The sequence below is a fragment of the Vidua macroura genome, chromosome 5 (genome assembly GCF_024509145.1).
Source record: "Vidua macroura isolate BioBank_ID:100142 chromosome 5, ASM2450914v1, whole genome shotgun sequence".
In the NCBI taxonomy this organism is placed as follows: Eukaryota; Metazoa; Chordata; class Aves; order Passeriformes; family Viduidae; genus Vidua; species Vidua macroura.
In genome coordinates, this window is record NC_071575.1 from 25,266,047 (window position 1) to 25,283,504 (window position 17,458).

General features: G+C 45.3%; 1 protein-coding gene and 1 long non-coding RNA gene across 2 annotated transcripts in view; one reads left to right on the plus strand and one right to left on the minus strand.

Moving 5' to 3' along the window:
• The window catches only part of HIPK2 (homeodomain interacting protein kinase 2), a 128,180-nt gene that overhangs the window by 30,625 nt on the left and 80,097 nt on the right, over positions 1–17,458 (plus strand). Inside the window, exon 2 of the mRNA XM_053977577.1 lies at positions 11,384–12,482. Within this exon, the coding sequence (XP_053833552.1) occupies positions 11,384–12,482 (1,099 nt within the window). The remainder of the gene's footprint in view (positions 1–11,383; positions 12,483–17,458) is intronic.
• LOC128807304 (uncharacterized) lies at positions 8,788–12,999 on the minus strand. Its single transcript, XR_008437112.1, has 2 exons — positions 12,867–12,999; positions 8,788–9,234 (listed from the first exon to the last, which is right to left on the minus strand). It is a non-coding gene; the product is annotated as an uncharacterized LOC128807304 (long non-coding RNA).

Here is a 17,458-nt window from a genome sequence, read left to right on the forward strand (position 1 = left end):
GGGTTGCTAGGGGTGCTGCTGTCATCCACATTTTAGTTGAGGATGTGATGACCACGCATTTTGTATTGCTTTCCAAGTTTTGGCTGGATGACTCAGCTGATCCTCTGGTGACTCATTTTAGTCTCCCATGAGCCCAGGAAGGACTAAAGAGGGAAGTGGGACTATTTTCAGATATGAAAAATGACCAAAACCAAGGACTGTGTCCACAAAGGAGTACTGCAAACATGGAATTAATTGGGCATTTATACCACGTGTAAACTTGCTGCTTCCCACTGAAACTCTTTCCACAGTTATTGTGCTTCTGCTGAATCTAGTTTTCAGTCTCTTCTTACTTCTCATCCATATGGATGTTGGAAAACTTTTAATGAGTTTTGAGTACATAAGGTCTGATGAAAGTTCACGGGACTTTTTAGTACTAAATTCCCCTGGCTGTTTTCTTTTTTCTTTTTCTTTTTTTTATTTTTAATGGCAGTTTCCCCCTCTCATTTGCTGGGAGTGTCACAATTTTTCTAACAAAAGCCATAGGCCCACCACAGGCCATTTTACCCCCTAGTCATGACTATGGCAAAGCTAAGATGCCCAGTGTTCTCCTGGACCTCCTGAAGGCTCTTGTGATTTCACCACAAGTTGTTACTAATCTGTTTTTTTTTTTTTTCCTGGAACCTGTGGGAACAGTGGTATATTTGCTCCTTGTGAGAAAATCATACACAGCCTATTTTCCCAGAAACTCTTCTTTCCCCCATTATTCACTTTGGCTAGACTTCCCTTACGTCGTTAGTCAAAACCCATAAGTGTGACTGTGGACAGCTTGGCTGCAACATCACCGACACATTGGTGATTCTGAACTCATTGTCCCACTGCATCTAAGCTGAATCCTTTCATTTCATTGCGTAGGAAAAGGAAAGAATTGAATGTTCTGAGTTGAAAGCACATGGCTGCAAAACAGTTGTAGTAGTGCCAAAAAGATGCTTCTGAAGAGGTTGGGCAAGTGGCTGCATGCTGCTGGAAGCACAAAGTGACACGTCAGTTCTTAAATGTAGCATCAGGAATGAGAAGAAGGCTTTACAGTCCCTTTAGCTGGTTTGTCATCTGCAGCCATCTCTCCTTTCTACTGTGGATTTTTGGTTCTGCAGGTTTGGTTTCAGCAGGAAACTCATGGTCAGCACTTGAACAGGGCCTGAGGTGTGCTCTGGTGCCTGGGTTTCTGCAGGGCGCTGTGCAAGCTCTCAAAAGCACTGAGTGATCTGGAGCAAAGTTACACCAAGGAAGTGTTTATTGTCCCAGCTGGACAGGGCTGGCTGTGGGGTTCCCAGTGCAGAAGGCATTTGGCCTGTGTCATACTGGATCTCCACTTTTAGCTTCACTCCCCTCCTGTCATGCTCTAATTTTGACAGTGCAAGAAGCCCAGCAGCCATGGTGTTAAGCACTGCAGAGCTGAGTAAATACATATGTCAATAAATAATAATATCCAGCGCAAAAGAGAAACCTGGGGGAGAGACCGATAGTAGCCAGGGAGTTCTGGTGATACATGTGGAGATTTTTATTGTTTTGTTTCTCTTAATGACTTCCCTTGGACTGATTTCTTTTCTTCTAGAGCTTTGAGGGGGAGTAGGCTGTTAGTGCTGTCCCTGAGTTTCTTCATCACGCACAAGGGCCTTATATCCTCCTTTCTCAAGTTGATAGCCTTTCCTGAGCTGCTGGATGTTTACTCTTCAAGGCTCTGAAATCCTTCGTGTAGTTTATCCTCATGCCTAAATCAGGGGGGTTTTCTGTGTAAGCAAGAGCTTTGTACATCACCTAGGCTGTCCTTCATTGGCCAAACAGGCCTCTTCTCTGTATGCTGATCTGGCCTCTGTCCTGTTAGACCTTGCTTAAAAATGAAGTTGATGTGAAGACAGTGGGAGATCAGGCGTGCACCAGCCCCAGTAAGCCAGCCATCAGTGGGGCAGGCAAGTGTCCAGAGGCACTTCTGTGGGATTGCTTGGGGTAGCGTCACTCATTTCCTTTGGAGATTATCAGATTAATTGCCTTCATGGGTCATCTGGCCGTGCAAGTGTTTACATGTCTATGTGTGCCTGAGTGTGACCGTGTGTTTTGTATGACAGAGGTCAGTACAACCCCAAATACAGCAAACAGAATCATTGGTTCCCACAGATAAACCTTTCAACACACTGTGTTCTCATGGAGGCTGCAGCAGCTCCCTATAACTGTGTCTCATATGAGAGCTGCTCACCAGTCTCAAAGGTGAATGGACCAAGAGAGACAGGTGTTTTGGGGAGAAATGAGTCCACATCCCAATCCTGCACCCTGTGTCTCCATGGTGATTTTTGCTTTGGGCCAGCTGGCTCAGTCCTACTGTGCCTGTTCCGGTCCCAGCTCACAGCCCATTTCACATCATGCATTTCTGGGTTTATAACCCTACTTTGGAATGCAAGCCAAAAGCCACAGGTGACAGCAAGAATAGGTTTCTGACTGTTTGGCCGTAAATTTGGGGATCTTTTCTTGGCCCTAAAGTCTGGAAGACAAGGTGAAAAATGCTCAAGGTGTTTCCTTGAGGAACTGAAGGCTTTTGTTTGTGCCGGTCAGGTGTGATGATGGGAAGGCATGTTATTTGCAGAATTGTTGCAACTCTGTAAACTGGAGGTCAGGTGATCAACCTGCACTATCCTTTCTCTTCCTAAAATTCCTAAAATACCTCACACCTTCAATGTTTGAGGGTACTGTAGGTCCTGTGTTTGGTCATTCTTACTTGAAGGTGGTATGTGGCTGTCAGGAGGTCAACAAAACAGGTCAATCTGTCTCAATTTTCTGTTTTGGCAGAGCCCTGTGCCCAGCTTCTCCACCTTTCTCCTTGCATCTTCATCTTCCTTTGCAGGCCAGATCCTGTGTATTTCATCCAGACCTCACCAGGGCTTATTTCTCTCCAACAAGTCTGTATCCTGATGGAAATCCAGTGAAGGAAGGGACCTTGTGAATAGGCAAACCAATGTTTTCAGCTCAGCTAGAGCTTGGTCTGAGTTTCAGATTTTGTAAACAAAGCAGGGGCTAAATGTCATTCAGTGGCCTCTTCGCAAATAAAACAGTTAGGAAAAAATCCTGTGGGAGTGAGAGGCTCAGCCAGAGACTCCAGTGAACCTTGCCCATGTCTTGCCTTCACAAGTAGTACTGTTTCTAACAAGTAAGGTATGCAAGGTGCCAGGCATTCCCTGTGGTTTCATCACTCTTGCAGGCCAGTTGGAGTCATTGACATGACAAAGTTAATATTTACAGGTGGAAAGTCATCCAGGTGGAGAGACAGCCATCGTGGAAGAAGCCAAAATATCCTTTCCACTAGGCAGTTGTGGGAAGACACAAATGTGCCACTGCTGTGTGCATGAGGGGGGCACAACCAGAGCCTCAAAGGAAAAGTGATTCGTTTTGGTTCCTTTATGAGAGGCCTTGGTACCATTTCCCAGGAACTAAAATAATGGAGGGCCAGGTAGGATGGCCAGTGAAGTCTGGGGTCAGGAAGGCTGAGAAAGTACTCTCTTTTCCCTGTAGGATGGAGTACTGTAGTCAGCCCCTGTTTGGAAGATGAACAGCAGTGACTTGAGCCATGCTGCCTTGAAAGCAGAGCCATGCCAAGGTCATCCTTCTTTCAGTTCTGCTTTCAGGATGTAACTCTGTTAGCAGGTAGCAATCAGAGATGGAGCTTGTTGGAATCTAGAGGCTCCTGCCTTACAGACCTGTTTGGAGGTTAAATGTAAGGATCCAGACATTAGGCTGGACTACAAGGCAAACTATGGCCAGTTTCATGTTTACTGCAGAGACTGTCTTGTTTAGCTCTACAGAGGGAGCTTTGGGTGCTGTAGAAATGCTGTGGTTACTGTTTGTTCCACTTTGTGATGGTGGAGGACAGATGGGAAGGAGGAAGGTGCCCAGAACACTTGTGATGTTGCCAAACAGTCCTACCTGGCATATTGATGTGAGTAACTGCTTTTGGACTCATCTGGCTCCATTTAGATTTCAGGATGAGGAAACATTCCTTGGTAGCTTGCTTTCCCCATCTCCTCTGGCTGTACCCAGTGCTTCAGGAACTCATTCAAGCATGGCATTATAGGAGCCTCATCATGTCATGCCTCATTTTAAGTGGTGATGTGGGTGTTGCCGCAGTCTTCAGCTCTTTAAACAGATGTGGTGCTGCTCGTGGGTTCCCCAGCAGCCTGCAGCACAGCCCCAGCCAAGCATTCCACACTTGCCTCAGCTCTGCTGGGCCTCTCTCCAAGAAATCTGAACGAGGGATTTCTTCAGCATAGCATTTGTTAGACATCCTTCAGTGTCCTCCAAAGATAAAGCTTCAAAGCAGGGCTTCTGTCAATCCCACCTGTCTTATTTCATCTTTTTCTTTCTTTCTCATCCCATCTCTGACTCCCAAGCAGACTTTCTTCTCCTCTGAGGATCTTGGGAGTACTGATCATTTGGTTGTAAAACTTCTTCCTGATTTTACTGACACCCACTTTCCTAAAATGTCTTTATGCTTACATTGTGCAGAAGTTCCTTCACAAACTCATGCAGACCTTGGAGGCTTTCAGGTGCTGCCCCTGCCTCCATCTTTATTGTTCACCACCTCATTTTGATCTTGGGACTCCAGAAGTCCTCTCTGGCTTGAAGGGCTGCTGCTCAGTCAGGTACCTCTGGCAGGGCTATGATCTGCCTTCTCAAGCTCCAGAGACCCGACATGGGCACCTCAGACTCCTAGGTTTCTCACTTTATGTCCAGAGAGCACTTCGACATCTTGGTAGGGTGCTTGCAGTCTCATTTTATGATTTCTGTAGAGGTGACAGTCTTTCTGTCAGCTTTGACAGTTATGGAGAAGGGTGTTTGCTTACTGGGGTCTAGCTCTGTTTTGTCGAGGCTGGAGACTATTAAATTGTATTCACTTGCTGTCTTCATTTGCTTCCCATGCAGTAACACTGAGGTATCCTGAAGAGAAGTTTTGCACTATTCCAACTGTGCTGAGTTTTCCCATAAGAAGGTATCTAGGGGTTATCTTTCAGTTCAGGGGAGCATGGACTGGACTGCTGGACCTTCTCACACCAAGACCTAGAAATTGGTGTCAGGTCCAGTTACTGTAGCATCTACAGGGAAGTGACGGGGCAGCCCCTGGTGAGGTATATTTTAACCTGTGTTCTCAGGTGTTGCATAGTTAATTAACTATAATGTGAAACATAAACTAGTCATGTGATTAACTGAGGAAATCTGTAATATATCTTGTCATTACTGCAGTTCATTCCAGTGGGAGATGGAGGTGACCCTGAAAGAATCTTGCACTGAGGTGTAATAAAGTATTCAAATGTAAATGTATGTATTTGTCCCTGAGATTTTGCTTCATGTGCCTAAAACCAGGGATATGTCAGAAGAGCCCACAGCTTGTTATTCCTTGTTATTCAGGTTCATCTGCCCCTGAGCCCACTGCAAAAGGATGAATAAGAATTGTAATGCTTCTAAATTACAGCTAAGAAAGCTTTCAGTACCCAGCAGATAATTTGCCCTGGATTTAAGGAGTTAAAAGGGAGAGTGAGGAAGGGAATAAAGATTGTTTGTGAGGAAAAACAGCAGTATCCTGAGCCACATGCCAAAATAACCTGATCAGGCCGTGATAGGGAGTAACTGCCTATACCACCTCCATGCTTAAGAGTACCAAGTATGTCCTGGTTGATAATTTCCATCATACTTATAAAGGAAAGTAATGATGTACAGAATGAAACAGGAGGCAGGGTTGTTGATGCTGTAAATGCAGGAGAGGGATATATAGGAGGGCAGTTGGGGTTTCAGGGAGATAAGGGATTTGAAGGTTATGATGATGACAGTGCCCTGGCCATGGCACTGGAGGGATGTGCTTTTTGGGTGGGGATGAGAGGGAAGGAGATGGATGCTTAGCTTTGTCCATTTGTCTTTGTTTATGGTTACTCTGTGCATTGGGAGGTCTTGCTTTTTCATTTGGCCACAAGACATGGATCAAACATGGCAGGTTGGAGCCATGTGAATCCAGGTCTGGAGCAGTGCAGGAAACGTGCTCTGTCACATCTTACATCTTTGGGAACTGCTGTGCACTACATTTAGAAAACTACTAATTAGTCTAAGATGGTTTTACTAGCAGGACAGGAAAAGCAGAACAGGAAGGCAGGGAAATTTTCACCTGGAACGAAGGCCCCCTTGACATCTTAGGCTCACCAGGAACAGGAAGGAGCTGAGGCTGTTGAGGTCTGAGCTCTGCTTTGAGGTTGTCTCCAAATATTTGGTAGCACAAGGGAAAGAATTTGTATAGCCTCCAGGGACACAAAATTTCAGGAGGTTCTGAGAGTGCAGTGGTGCTGGGGACAATGCCTCAAAAGGAGCCACACAGAGGCCACTGTGAAGAAGAGTGCTGTGCTTGAGACACGGCTATTTTGAAGGTGCAATGCATTAGCCATACCTGGCAGATCCTCTTTTCATTGCCTTCTCAGCTTGGGCGTGTATATGGGTTTGCAGGCTTGCGCCTCTCTGGGGAGAAGTTGAAGATACTTATTTCAGTATTGTGTTGTGAGCATCATTTATATGCTGAACACACACCATGTGCTTTCTACAGTATTTTTCAAGCAGGCACTGTCGTTCTGGCAGCAGCCAGGAAGCAGCCTCTGGTTACAGAGCAGTGGCAGCTCTGCAGGTACTGCAGAAGGTCTGACTTCCTTCTTAATACAGGGCACTGGCTTGGTCTCTTGCCACCTCAAAGGCCACGCTTAAAAATCAGCAGTAAGTGCTGGGAGTAAACCAGAAGAAAACATCAGAGACTTTCAAACTGTTTCTTCTTTAGTCCCCAAAGTGTATTTTTTGCCCTTTGGGGTGACGTGGGTGGATAAGGAACTTTACCTCATTTGCTTTCCTGAAACCTGTTAGAAGAACAAGTGAGGCGGCTGCGTGATTTGTGTGTGCATGCAGAAGAGGGCCATCTGAATTGTAAATAGCACCTGCTAAATTATTATTAAGTGAAAGCTGACGTGGGAGGAGTTCTCAGGAACAAAAAAACCTCAAGTCTTTAAATAAAAGTAATTCCAGCTGTTTTAACGCTGTCCCCTGGCTGCACCCTACCTACTTCAGCTCATGTAGATGCTATGAGGAGTTATGTGAGTCATATCAAGGACAGGGAAGGCCCCATTAAATCCAGTTACTATCAGTTTTGTGAGAGCTTTAAATGACTACACTAAACTCATTATTAAAGAAAGGAACTGACAATTTTATTTAACGCATGGTGCCCAACCCTGATTCTGCTCCCAGCCCAGAGATTCACCATGCTCAGGGGTGATATAAAACTTAGACTTATACTCTTCAGGACATGTATTTAGCTGTTGTGGTGTCCTGGCTTCATCCTGGCTGGCTAATAGAGGCCTGCCTTGCACCCATGCCAGGGCAGGGACCAGCTCAGTTGGAACTGCCTCTTGGCTTAGCCCAGCCAAAGCTTTTGGTGGTGTAGGTGGGGCTGCTGAGCTGGGCTTCAGGTGAGCAGGAATGCTCAGTGGGTAAAGCTGCTCATGCCAAGTATCCTCACTCCCTCCACTCCTGGCAGAGTGCAAAAAGATGAGAAGCCAGGTGCCAGCCTTGGACATTCCATGCAAAATGCAAAAAGGTGACTGCTAGGATCTTCCTGCAGAGAAGGGAAGTGATATGAGAGGCCCAGCCTTGCACAGGAGGTTTCTTGTCAGACCTGTGAATGGGGGTTTAAGAGAACTTTTCCCAAGTGAAACATCCCCTTTTCCATCCCTCCGCAGCTTATGGCCTCTCTGTCTTTCCAAGACCCCAGGAGCAAGAATGCTCCCCAGGGGCATTCCCACTGCCTCGGAGACACTGGTGCATTGGGCTTGGTTGGTGTGGATCACCCCATTACTGCTGGCTTGTTTCCTCGTGGACGTTATGGCAAGCTGTTGTCAGCCTGTGTAATCAAAACATTGAAGGTGTAAATCATATTACAGGCTGTAATGAGGAATTTGATTCCTGTAACAAAACCAACTTTTATTCACATTTATTACTATTCCTGCTATTGCCATGGAGCAAAAATCCTTTTTGAAAGAAACAACATGCCACCAGCACAGTTTTATTGTGTCCTCAGGAAATTTAGGATTGTGTTTTTCTCGCATTAACTGCACAGGAAAATTTGTAATAAAAATTACTTTTCTGCAGAAGACGCCTTTTCCCATCACCAAGCTGTCAATCAGCCTGCAATTTCTTGGTATCAGACTATGCTGAAAAACTCACTGAGTTATTTTCCTTACAATGCATGCCCTTGAAACCTCAAACATGAGAAAATAATTTTGGATGTAAGGAAGAAGATTTCATAGTTCTTTTTTCAGAGAAAAAGAAAAAACCTTTTCTATGATGAGATGTAACCTCTGAGGAGGGCAGCACTGGCAACAGAAGAGTCCAAAGTCCTTGCTTTATCCACAGAAGCACTGCTTCCTTCATCCCCTCCATTTTTGGGGTGAATCAGTGTTTATCCCATGTTTCTGTCCTCTGCTGAGGCTGCCAGCAGTGTTTCAGGGACAGCAAGGGGCTGGTTGTTGATGTGGAAACCAGTCCCTAACAACAACTCGTTTCACCAAAGAGCACAGGCAGCCATCTGACATTGACAATGTTGAGTGACTGCTGACCTTGTTTTTAGCATCAGCTGATATCAAGTGGAGCCCTGCCAGTTTGCACCAGTTGAAAGCCTGTCCCTTAATGGTGGTGATTATCCTGATTTTTACAGTGGCGCTGAGAAAGTTGCAACTGCTGTGCTTCACATCCTTGACTTTAATTTGCTATGCCTCAGTCTTTTGGTGTTATCTTTAGAGGAGAGTGCAAGAAGAACGTCTCTTCTTGTTCTGCGTCAGTCGTTTTTTTCCCTTTTCATTTTCTACGAAGAGAGATTGCTCAAGCACACCGTGGAATGAAAGCCATAAAACTATAAATTACACCTCTGCTAGGTCCACAATATGTTACCAATTACATCTGCCATATTATTTGCGTCCAGGGGGAAAACATACATCAAACCACCCCCTCTCTCCAGGCAGGTCAGTACTGTACTAGAAGGAACACTGTGATTCTTCTTAATCTGTGGAAAAACAAACACGGTTTTGGCTCACTCACACACGATCTTTGTGTCCAGGATGACAAGTTGAGTAGCACTGCTGTGGTTCTCTGAGCTTGCTGCCCGCCACATGCATTTGTGACAGCATCATTGCCCTGGGGAAAGGAGAGAGGAGAGAAAGTACGTCTCTAGTACCTTCTAGCAAGGAGTCTGAGTATCCAGTTGCAGGGACCATGGAAATTGCTGCCCAGGAGGATGGGGGAGCAGGGGGTAATGGAGTTAAAAGGAACAACAGCAAACAATCATAAATCCACTTAGAGACAGGGGTCATGTCTGCAGAGGGCAGCATGCTGTGATTTGCAGGGCTTCATTGCTAGACTGGGACCAGTGGGGTTTTGTGTACCATGTTCAACCCTAGGTGAGGGTTTCCCCCTGTGTCCTGAAGAGGTTTTCTTCTGCATCTGCTCTGTCCTCAGAAATTCATCACTGCAGAAGGGGTGAAGGCAGGGGTGTTGAAACAAAGTGGAGACATTGCTTGGCCTGTTACGTCTGAGTAGTTGCTTGTGGTAGGTTTTGGCTCACCACAGCACCCCTCTCCTGAGCCTCTCCTGGCCTTTGGGCTGCTGGGAATTAAGTGGAAAAAGAGTGCTGGGTGTGTTTAGATCTGTTAATTTGACTACGGAGCTTTGTGAGTGCGGAGTGACATTCACATTTTTCTATATGAGTAAGTTTATGCATGCATGTGTGTGAATGTGTCTGTGTACACATGAGCTCCAGAAAACCTCTTGAAGAGGAACGTGGACTAGTGAAGTGTGAGGAGGCCAAGTCAGATACTGTCACGTCTCCACATGAAGAAGTCGTCCATGTGCACTGCAGAGTTTGTTGTGGTTTTGTTACTGAAGCATTCATTCAGCTTTTAACTTTTTTTAAGTTGAAAACAAGTCAAGGTTATGTTTGCGCTTAATAATTCAATAATGGTGCCAGCTCAGCATATTGTCTTTTTCTTCCCTAGTCATTCTGGTTTATTAAAAAGAAACACTGATGACAGATAGGAGGGCGAAGGAGGCTGTGCCTTTCTGCTCTAACTCCTGCCGGGTGCTGATTCCTTCCCCAGAAGTCTCCATGGATTTCTGTTCTTCACAAAATGTTTGCCCCAGCAGTACTATCCCTATGCTGGGCAGGGAAAGCTGGCAGCAAGTCAGGACTTAGCTGTCCCCTTCTCCGTGCACCACATCTTTTTTCTCTGAATAGGCACATTTTCTGTTTCAGTGGAATATTACTCAGAATCCTTCAGTAAGTCTGTCTCAGTGATGCATTATTTTCACTTTGGTTATGAGGTTGTGGGGTTGTTTTTTGGTGGTCTGGGTTTTTTTAAAAAGATTTAGAAGATCATTAACTCTTCTGAAACCAAATAAGCTTGCATTAAAATAGGTTTTTGTCTTTCCTGTAAAAATAAAGCTATATTAGGAGCTAATTTTGCCACATGCTAATGTGTATGATGCTTCATAAACAATGCTGTTCATTTCCAGGGGATCTGCTTCCCGGTGATGGTATTGTCACTGTGAGTGAGAATAGATGTACACAATTTTATAAATCTCAGAGCACTGAGAGCACACAGTGAAGCTCATGTTGTGTAACTCCCATCTCCAGTGTCCCTGAGCACAGACTAGCATTGTGCACAATTCCCACTCACAGATTTGGCAAGCAATCTGAAACATCATCTTCTTCTGTTCTGGCTCCTCAACTTTATCTTATCTATGCACCTCCATTTGCTCACAGTGTACCATCTCCTGGTCCCATCTTCTCTCAGTGCAGGCCAGAAGCTACACAGTGGTTTTATGGGCATACAGTGGAGGGTTTAAGTCAGATCCACTAAACTGCTTAGGATTGGATGAGCCTGAGGATTTGAGATTTAGCTTCTGTATCAGAATACTTTGCAGTATTTGACATGAGTTCTTCCAGAGAGCTAGATATATTCCTAGAGACAATGGGAATAGGAGTCTCTTTAGGCAGAGGAGGTAAAAATAACATGTACATTCCTGTTATTAAAAATGAAAAGGGGGAGAGCAAGAGAGCAGAAATCTTGAATGTTGTTAGTATAGTTCAATCTGGGGTAAGCATTTATTTTAGACCATAATATTTTACTTGTGTGCAATACATATTTCTGGAAGAACTTGCTTTTTGTATGTGTGTGTAATGTATCGGTAGACTGTAACCCATTTCCCTTTCATGCCACTGAGCAAAAGAAAAAAAGCTGGGGAAGGCATCTTGACACAGTGGTTTCACTCTGATGTTGTATTGCAGGTATGGCCTCGCATGTGCAAGTTTTCTCTCCTCATACCCTTCAGTCAAGTGCCTTCTGTAGCGTGAAGAAACTGAAAGTGGAGCCGAGTTCAAACTGGGATATGACTGGGTACGGCACACACAGCAAAGTCTACAACCAGGGCAAGAACGTGCAGTCCTCCCAAGCAGCCGCCGCAGCAGCCGTCAACGCCTCCCTCCAGATCCCCAATCCGAGCATCCCTTACGAGCAGACCATCATCTTCCCAGCAAGCACGGGGCACATCGTGGTTACATCTGCCAACAGCACTTCTGGTGTGGTTGCAGTGTCTGGGCAAACACTGGGCGGGCCACACAACCTGATGCGTCGCAGCACTGTGAGCCTTCTGGACACCTACCAAAAATGTGGACTTAAGCGCAAGAGTGAGGAGATTGAGAACACAAGCAGCGTGCAGATTATCGAGGAGCATCCACCAATGATTCAGAACAATGCCAGTGGGGCCACTGTAGCCACCGCCACCACCTCCACGGCCACTTCCAAAAACAGTGGCTCCAACAGTGAAGGGGATTACCAGCTGGTGCAACATGAGGTGCTCTGTTCCATGACCAACACATATGAAGTGTTAGAGTTTCTTGGCCGTGGAACCTTCGGACAAGTAGTCAAATGCTGGAAACGTGGCACTAATGAGATTGTGGCTATCAAGATCCTAAAAAACCACCCTTCTTATGCCCGGCAAGGCCAGATTGAAGTGAGCATCCTGGCTCGGTTGAGCACGGAAAGCGCGGATGACTACAACTTTGTCCGTGCTTATGAATGCTTCCAGCACAAGAATCACACATGCTTGGTATTTGAAATGTTGGAGCAGAACCTCTATGATTTCTTAAAACAAAATAAATTCAGTCCCTTGCCCCTTAAGTACATTCGACCAATTCTCCAGCAGGTAGCAACTGCCCTAATGAAGCTGAAAAGCCTGGGACTGATTCATGCTGATCTCAAACCAGAGAACATCATGCTGGTAGACCCATCCCGACAGCCATATAGGGTCAAGGTCATAGACTTTGGTTCAGCTAGCCATGTGTCTAAGGCTGTGTGTTCTACTTACCTTCAATCCAGATACTACAGGTAAGAGACTGGGCTCATGTAACACTACTAGGAGAAGTATTTTACCTACAGGAATTTCCTTACATTCATTTAAATGAATGAGAGTCATCCCTTAATTCTAAACAAAGATGGCTCTTAGAATGGCTTGCTGATGATAAGAAAAAATGATGTTCTAACTCCTCTCTTGGAGTTTACTTGCATTGAAAACCATTGTATGTTTGTAAATAATGATAAAGTGTTGCAAAAATAGAGTTTGCCAGTTACAGTTTAGAAAGTCTTTCACTTCTATCAGTTTGTTCTCTCTGGAACTGTTTCCAGAAGAGGGGATGTCCACATTTCCATTCCAGTCAATGAATACAGGTTCTTGGTTTCAGAATTACTTTAACCTAAAGAGTCAATCCATACCTCAAATGTGTCTTCCAGTCAGTACTCATATATTAAACCAGGGACAAGTGTAAGGTTGGCCCACAGGAAAACTGTATGGATGCAGAAGATGGTTTGTCAAGGATTAGTCAAGGGGAGTCTTCTGGCTGGCTCTTGTCAGCTCTCCTCCAGGCAAGCATTGTCAGTGATTTGGTGTTGGAGTGAGGACCTGTTGTTGTCTGTTGATTCCCATTCCCAGTGCTTTGTTACGTGCTAGGATGGAGCTGTGACCTCAGCACAGGTGTGCCTGAAGTGAAATGTGTGAACCAGGTATATCTCTCTTCAGCCTGTTGAACAGTTTCATCAGAGCAGCCTCTTTTCTTAACCCCTGGCAGGGACTCCTCACCCTCTGTCTTGACTCCAAGACACAAAGTCTCTCTTGTAGATGTTCTCAGACCCTCTCTTTGGTACCAGTCAGCTTGATTCAGCATCATAGGGACTGAGAAAAGCAGTTCTACTGCTGCTTCAGGGGTGGGGGGAAATAGAGAAGGGAGTGAAGGGAATTTGTCTTTAGATAGCAGCAGAATTTAGAAATGTTCAGACCACATTTTTGTTGTTGTACTTCTGTGAAGCAGGGACAAAGAGAGAAAATCCGATCCTCCTTCACGACGGATTTAATGCAAATCAGTACTGGCAGCATCCACAGCTCATCAGATGGGTTACAAAAAAACAGGGTAGTTGATCTGTTTGTAAATAGAGAAGAAATCTGTCTTATACATGGTGAGGACCGGGGTTTAAAAAAACAACATGAGTTAATAACAGACCCTTTTCCTACTTCATTAATTTCACAATGGCAAAGCCTTCCTGAACTCTGAGCTTGGAGAGGGTTAATTTTCACAGGAACAGGAACTTTGACAGTGTAGCACTGCAGCAGCTGATCTTTATCTGCTTGTCCTTTGCTCTGAAGGAGGCCAGGAAAAATGCCCAGCCCTAGTTTGTACCTTAGAAGAGGCTTATTAAATAAGATATTCTACCTGATGACAGTCCCATCCTCCAGGGGAGACATGTTTCTGTGGTAAATATGCAAAAGCTTTTAGAGTTGCAATTACCTGACAGACTAGGAAAAAAAAAGAAAGATAATACAGGCATTTTGTTGTTGAGCTACCTGTGATTCTGTGTTAAGCAGCCTAGGTCCCTAGCTGAAAGACAGAAGGGGCAGCCAAAATGAAATATGTGACAGAAAGCAGAAATGAAAGAGAAAAATGGTTCATTCTCAGTGACAAACAAGGAATATTTTTGTGGAAGTCTCCAGGGAGGAAAAGGCTTCATAAAATTTGCTTTTTATATTTTAAATGTTATCCTGCCCAGTCTGAAGTTGGAGCTTGATAGATAGTAAGTTCTGTCTGTCTAATTCCTCCCTTGTTTTCCTGCCTGAATTGGTGGGAGGAGGGGAAAAGGGGCAGCAGCTCAACAGGAAGAAAAAAAAAAAGAAAAATCTCATTGGGTTGCATTACATCAGCAGGGGGCTCTGATTAAGCTAAATTCAAGTCATGAGGAAAATTTATGTTCTTCTTCATTTTCTGGTGGGGAAAATACAGTACAAAGTAAAGACCCCTTCCACTCTAAAATGAAAGAACTTTCATGCTAGGGGAAACACTGGGCTTTATAAAGATTTCATGTGTCTTCCATTTAATTTACACTTGTTCTGCTTGCTAGAGTGTAAAAGACAAGGGGATGACTTCAAGAAATGGCACATTTAAGTTGTATGTGAAGGAAAAGCTTCCTCAGACTAGTGAAACCTCTCAGACTCTAAGCAGTCATGCTCAAGGAGTGACAGGAGCCCTGTGCCCCATGCATTTAAGGAAAGATGAAGCAGAGCACAGGGAGCTATAAAGTAGAGTCTGGATCTCAGCTGGAGGTTTTTTATCATGGACTTTCGCAAGCAAATTCCTAAGCTGTCTCCATATTTTATTAACAGCTTGCTTTTTCTTTTTCCTATCACTGCTTTTGAGAATACGATGACCAAATCCTTTGAAGGATTGAAAGGTGTGTGGGATCCTGCTCCTTCTCAGAGCAATGTAAGGCCTTTCCTCTTCCTGTAAATGATTTTCTTCTCCCAGACGTGGGAGAATGTCTTTAAACAAACTCTGTGCTTTTTCTTGACCTGAATCTGCATAACCCAGCACAAACCAAGAGAACCCCATGGCTGCTTGCAGACTTTCCATGGGTGATTTGCCATTGCTGCCGTGTAACGTGCTCTGAAGATTCTTGGTCCAGTTTCTTGTGGGAAGAATGGTGGGCAGACTTGCTGTTGTGCTGCTGGCACTGCTCAGGGGCCCTCCCTCACTGGGGGCCCCAAACCCAGAACTGTTTCTGTCCCACTAGGGATGTTTCTAAGCAAATGCGCTCTGCAAGGATGGAAATGGTATTGAGGTGACAGAGCAGGATGGAAAATATCAAAGATGGGATCAAAATGTCTTTAGTCTAGCAGAATTTAGCTCCCAACCCTCTTAAGAGGATACAGCTTCCTCCAATCTAGATCTGCTGCCACAAGTGGTACTTAGGAGATCTTTCTCCCTTGCTCCTGACTGTAGGGAGCCCACAGGAGGCAGAACATGACAGCCTAAGGTGGGCTTTGCAGGAACTGCCCTGCTGCCAAGAATCCCTCTCTGGGAGGGCAGTGCTGTTGTGTCTCCAGTGCCTGCTGCAGGCCTCAAGAGAAGGGAATGAGCCCCAGCAGGGTCACACCATGGGCCCTGCCTGACGTGACAAAGGACATAACAGCCACAGTCTGTGCTCAGAGTTATCTTCTAAAAGGGGGGGTGCTGTGAAGAGGATCATCCTCCTTCTGCCCACCCATCTTCAGCCTGTGGTGCAAAACTTGCTGTGGTGCAAGGTGTTTCTCTTGTGGCATCCTTAGCCAGTGTGTGTAGGACCTCGCTGGTAGCCATCCAAACGTCCCTTGCTTAGGAGAGGGGTCCTAGCCTGTCCCCCTGGTCACCATAGTCCTTCATGTTGTCCCTTACCATCAGCTGCATCAACTTGGGCCTGATCACTGGCCCTTCAGGGAGGTTTGTGGTGATGCAGCCATGGTCTGGAGGTGCCTGAAGGAAAGGGTGAGGAACTAAAGCTGATGATGGAGGGCTGCTCTGCCCAGCTCAGAGTTCAGGAGCAGGGCTCTGCATCTGGCTGTCTTAGCCAGACATGCTTAAGTTAGAAATTAAGCCCTGTTCACAGAGTAATGGATCAAAAAACTGTGATAGCCTCTGCATAACAGGGTATCTTCCTGTGATTCCTTTTCATACTGCAGTTGGAAGGGGAGATCATCGAGGTAGTTTCTATGATCTCCCTTTTGCAGAGAGTCAGAGGAATGAATGACCAGAGAGATCCCATCTAGTTTGATCAGCTGTGTATGAACAGCTTCCTGGGAAGACCCATATCCTGAGAAATATAGGGCTCAGGCTGCAACAGATGGCCCCTTTGTTAGAGCCCCCATTCATGCACCCAGGTGGAAGAGAGGGTACAGTCCTCTGGGAAGCTGGGGTGGTTGGGGTGGTAGAGGGAGAGTTGAGGTCATCCCTTGTTGGAACAAGAGCACTTCTCTAGCATGAGGTGGCAGCGTGGGGGTGCTTGGAGCAGTTGGGCTGCTTCTGGGAGCGCTACCAGTTTTGTTACCTTGCCCTCTTGGCTTTTCTTTGCTGTTCAGCTGAAACAGCTGCTGTGTTGGCACCTCGGGGATGACAGTGTTTTGCTAATTAATGGTGTAATCACCTTATGAGAATTTAGTCTTTCAGAATTTGCAAAATATTGCACCTATAAAATAACGGCTGTCACCCTTTCACTATTAGCGAATAAATTCAGGTTTGGTTCCTTGTTTTCAAAAGGCTTTTGGTATGTGGCTTGTCTGGCTTGGGTTGAGATGTCTGCTTTGTAGGTAAGTGGCCTTTGATGAAATGTTTGGATAACAGAGAATGAAGCTGAGTACCAGTTTGAAGAGGTGTTTATCAGTCTGGTTTCAGACACTGCAAGAAAATATGCATGCATAAAGGCTACGTGCATGTTGTCAACCGCCCATACAGAGTGTGCAGTGAGGCTGTGTGCAGGCGTGGCTTCTAACTGCCTCTGCATGCTTAGCTGGGTGAGAGCAGGTCCTGAGGGATGCAGGGGATTAAACTGGATCCCTCTTGCCACACATGGACATTGTGCCATGACAGGTATTGGTCTTTCAGCCATGCTGACAGGAAGCCAAAGCAAGGTAGATTTCTGAGCAAAGTCACAACCTGTTCCCTGTTGTGTGACTCACAAATGTGTCATTCTGGTCAAAACTGCCCTTTAAATAGGCAGTTGTAATGACACAGGGATGGGCTATGCTTTTTTGTTTGCTCACTGAATTGGCATCTGCTATGTCCTTGTATAACACTTATATTTCAATGCACTTGTATTTCAAAATCTTCTGCCATTCTGGACTTGCAAAAAAATCTCTATCTCAGATTTGACTGCGTTTGCAGCTGTGGGAGCCACATGGTTCTGCCAGTCTGTTTCACTCCTACCTGCAATGTTCACTGCTTTACTGACTGCCTCTCCAAAGTAAAGAGAGAATGGTTTGAGGAGAAAAGTTTCTTGTGGGGACTGGA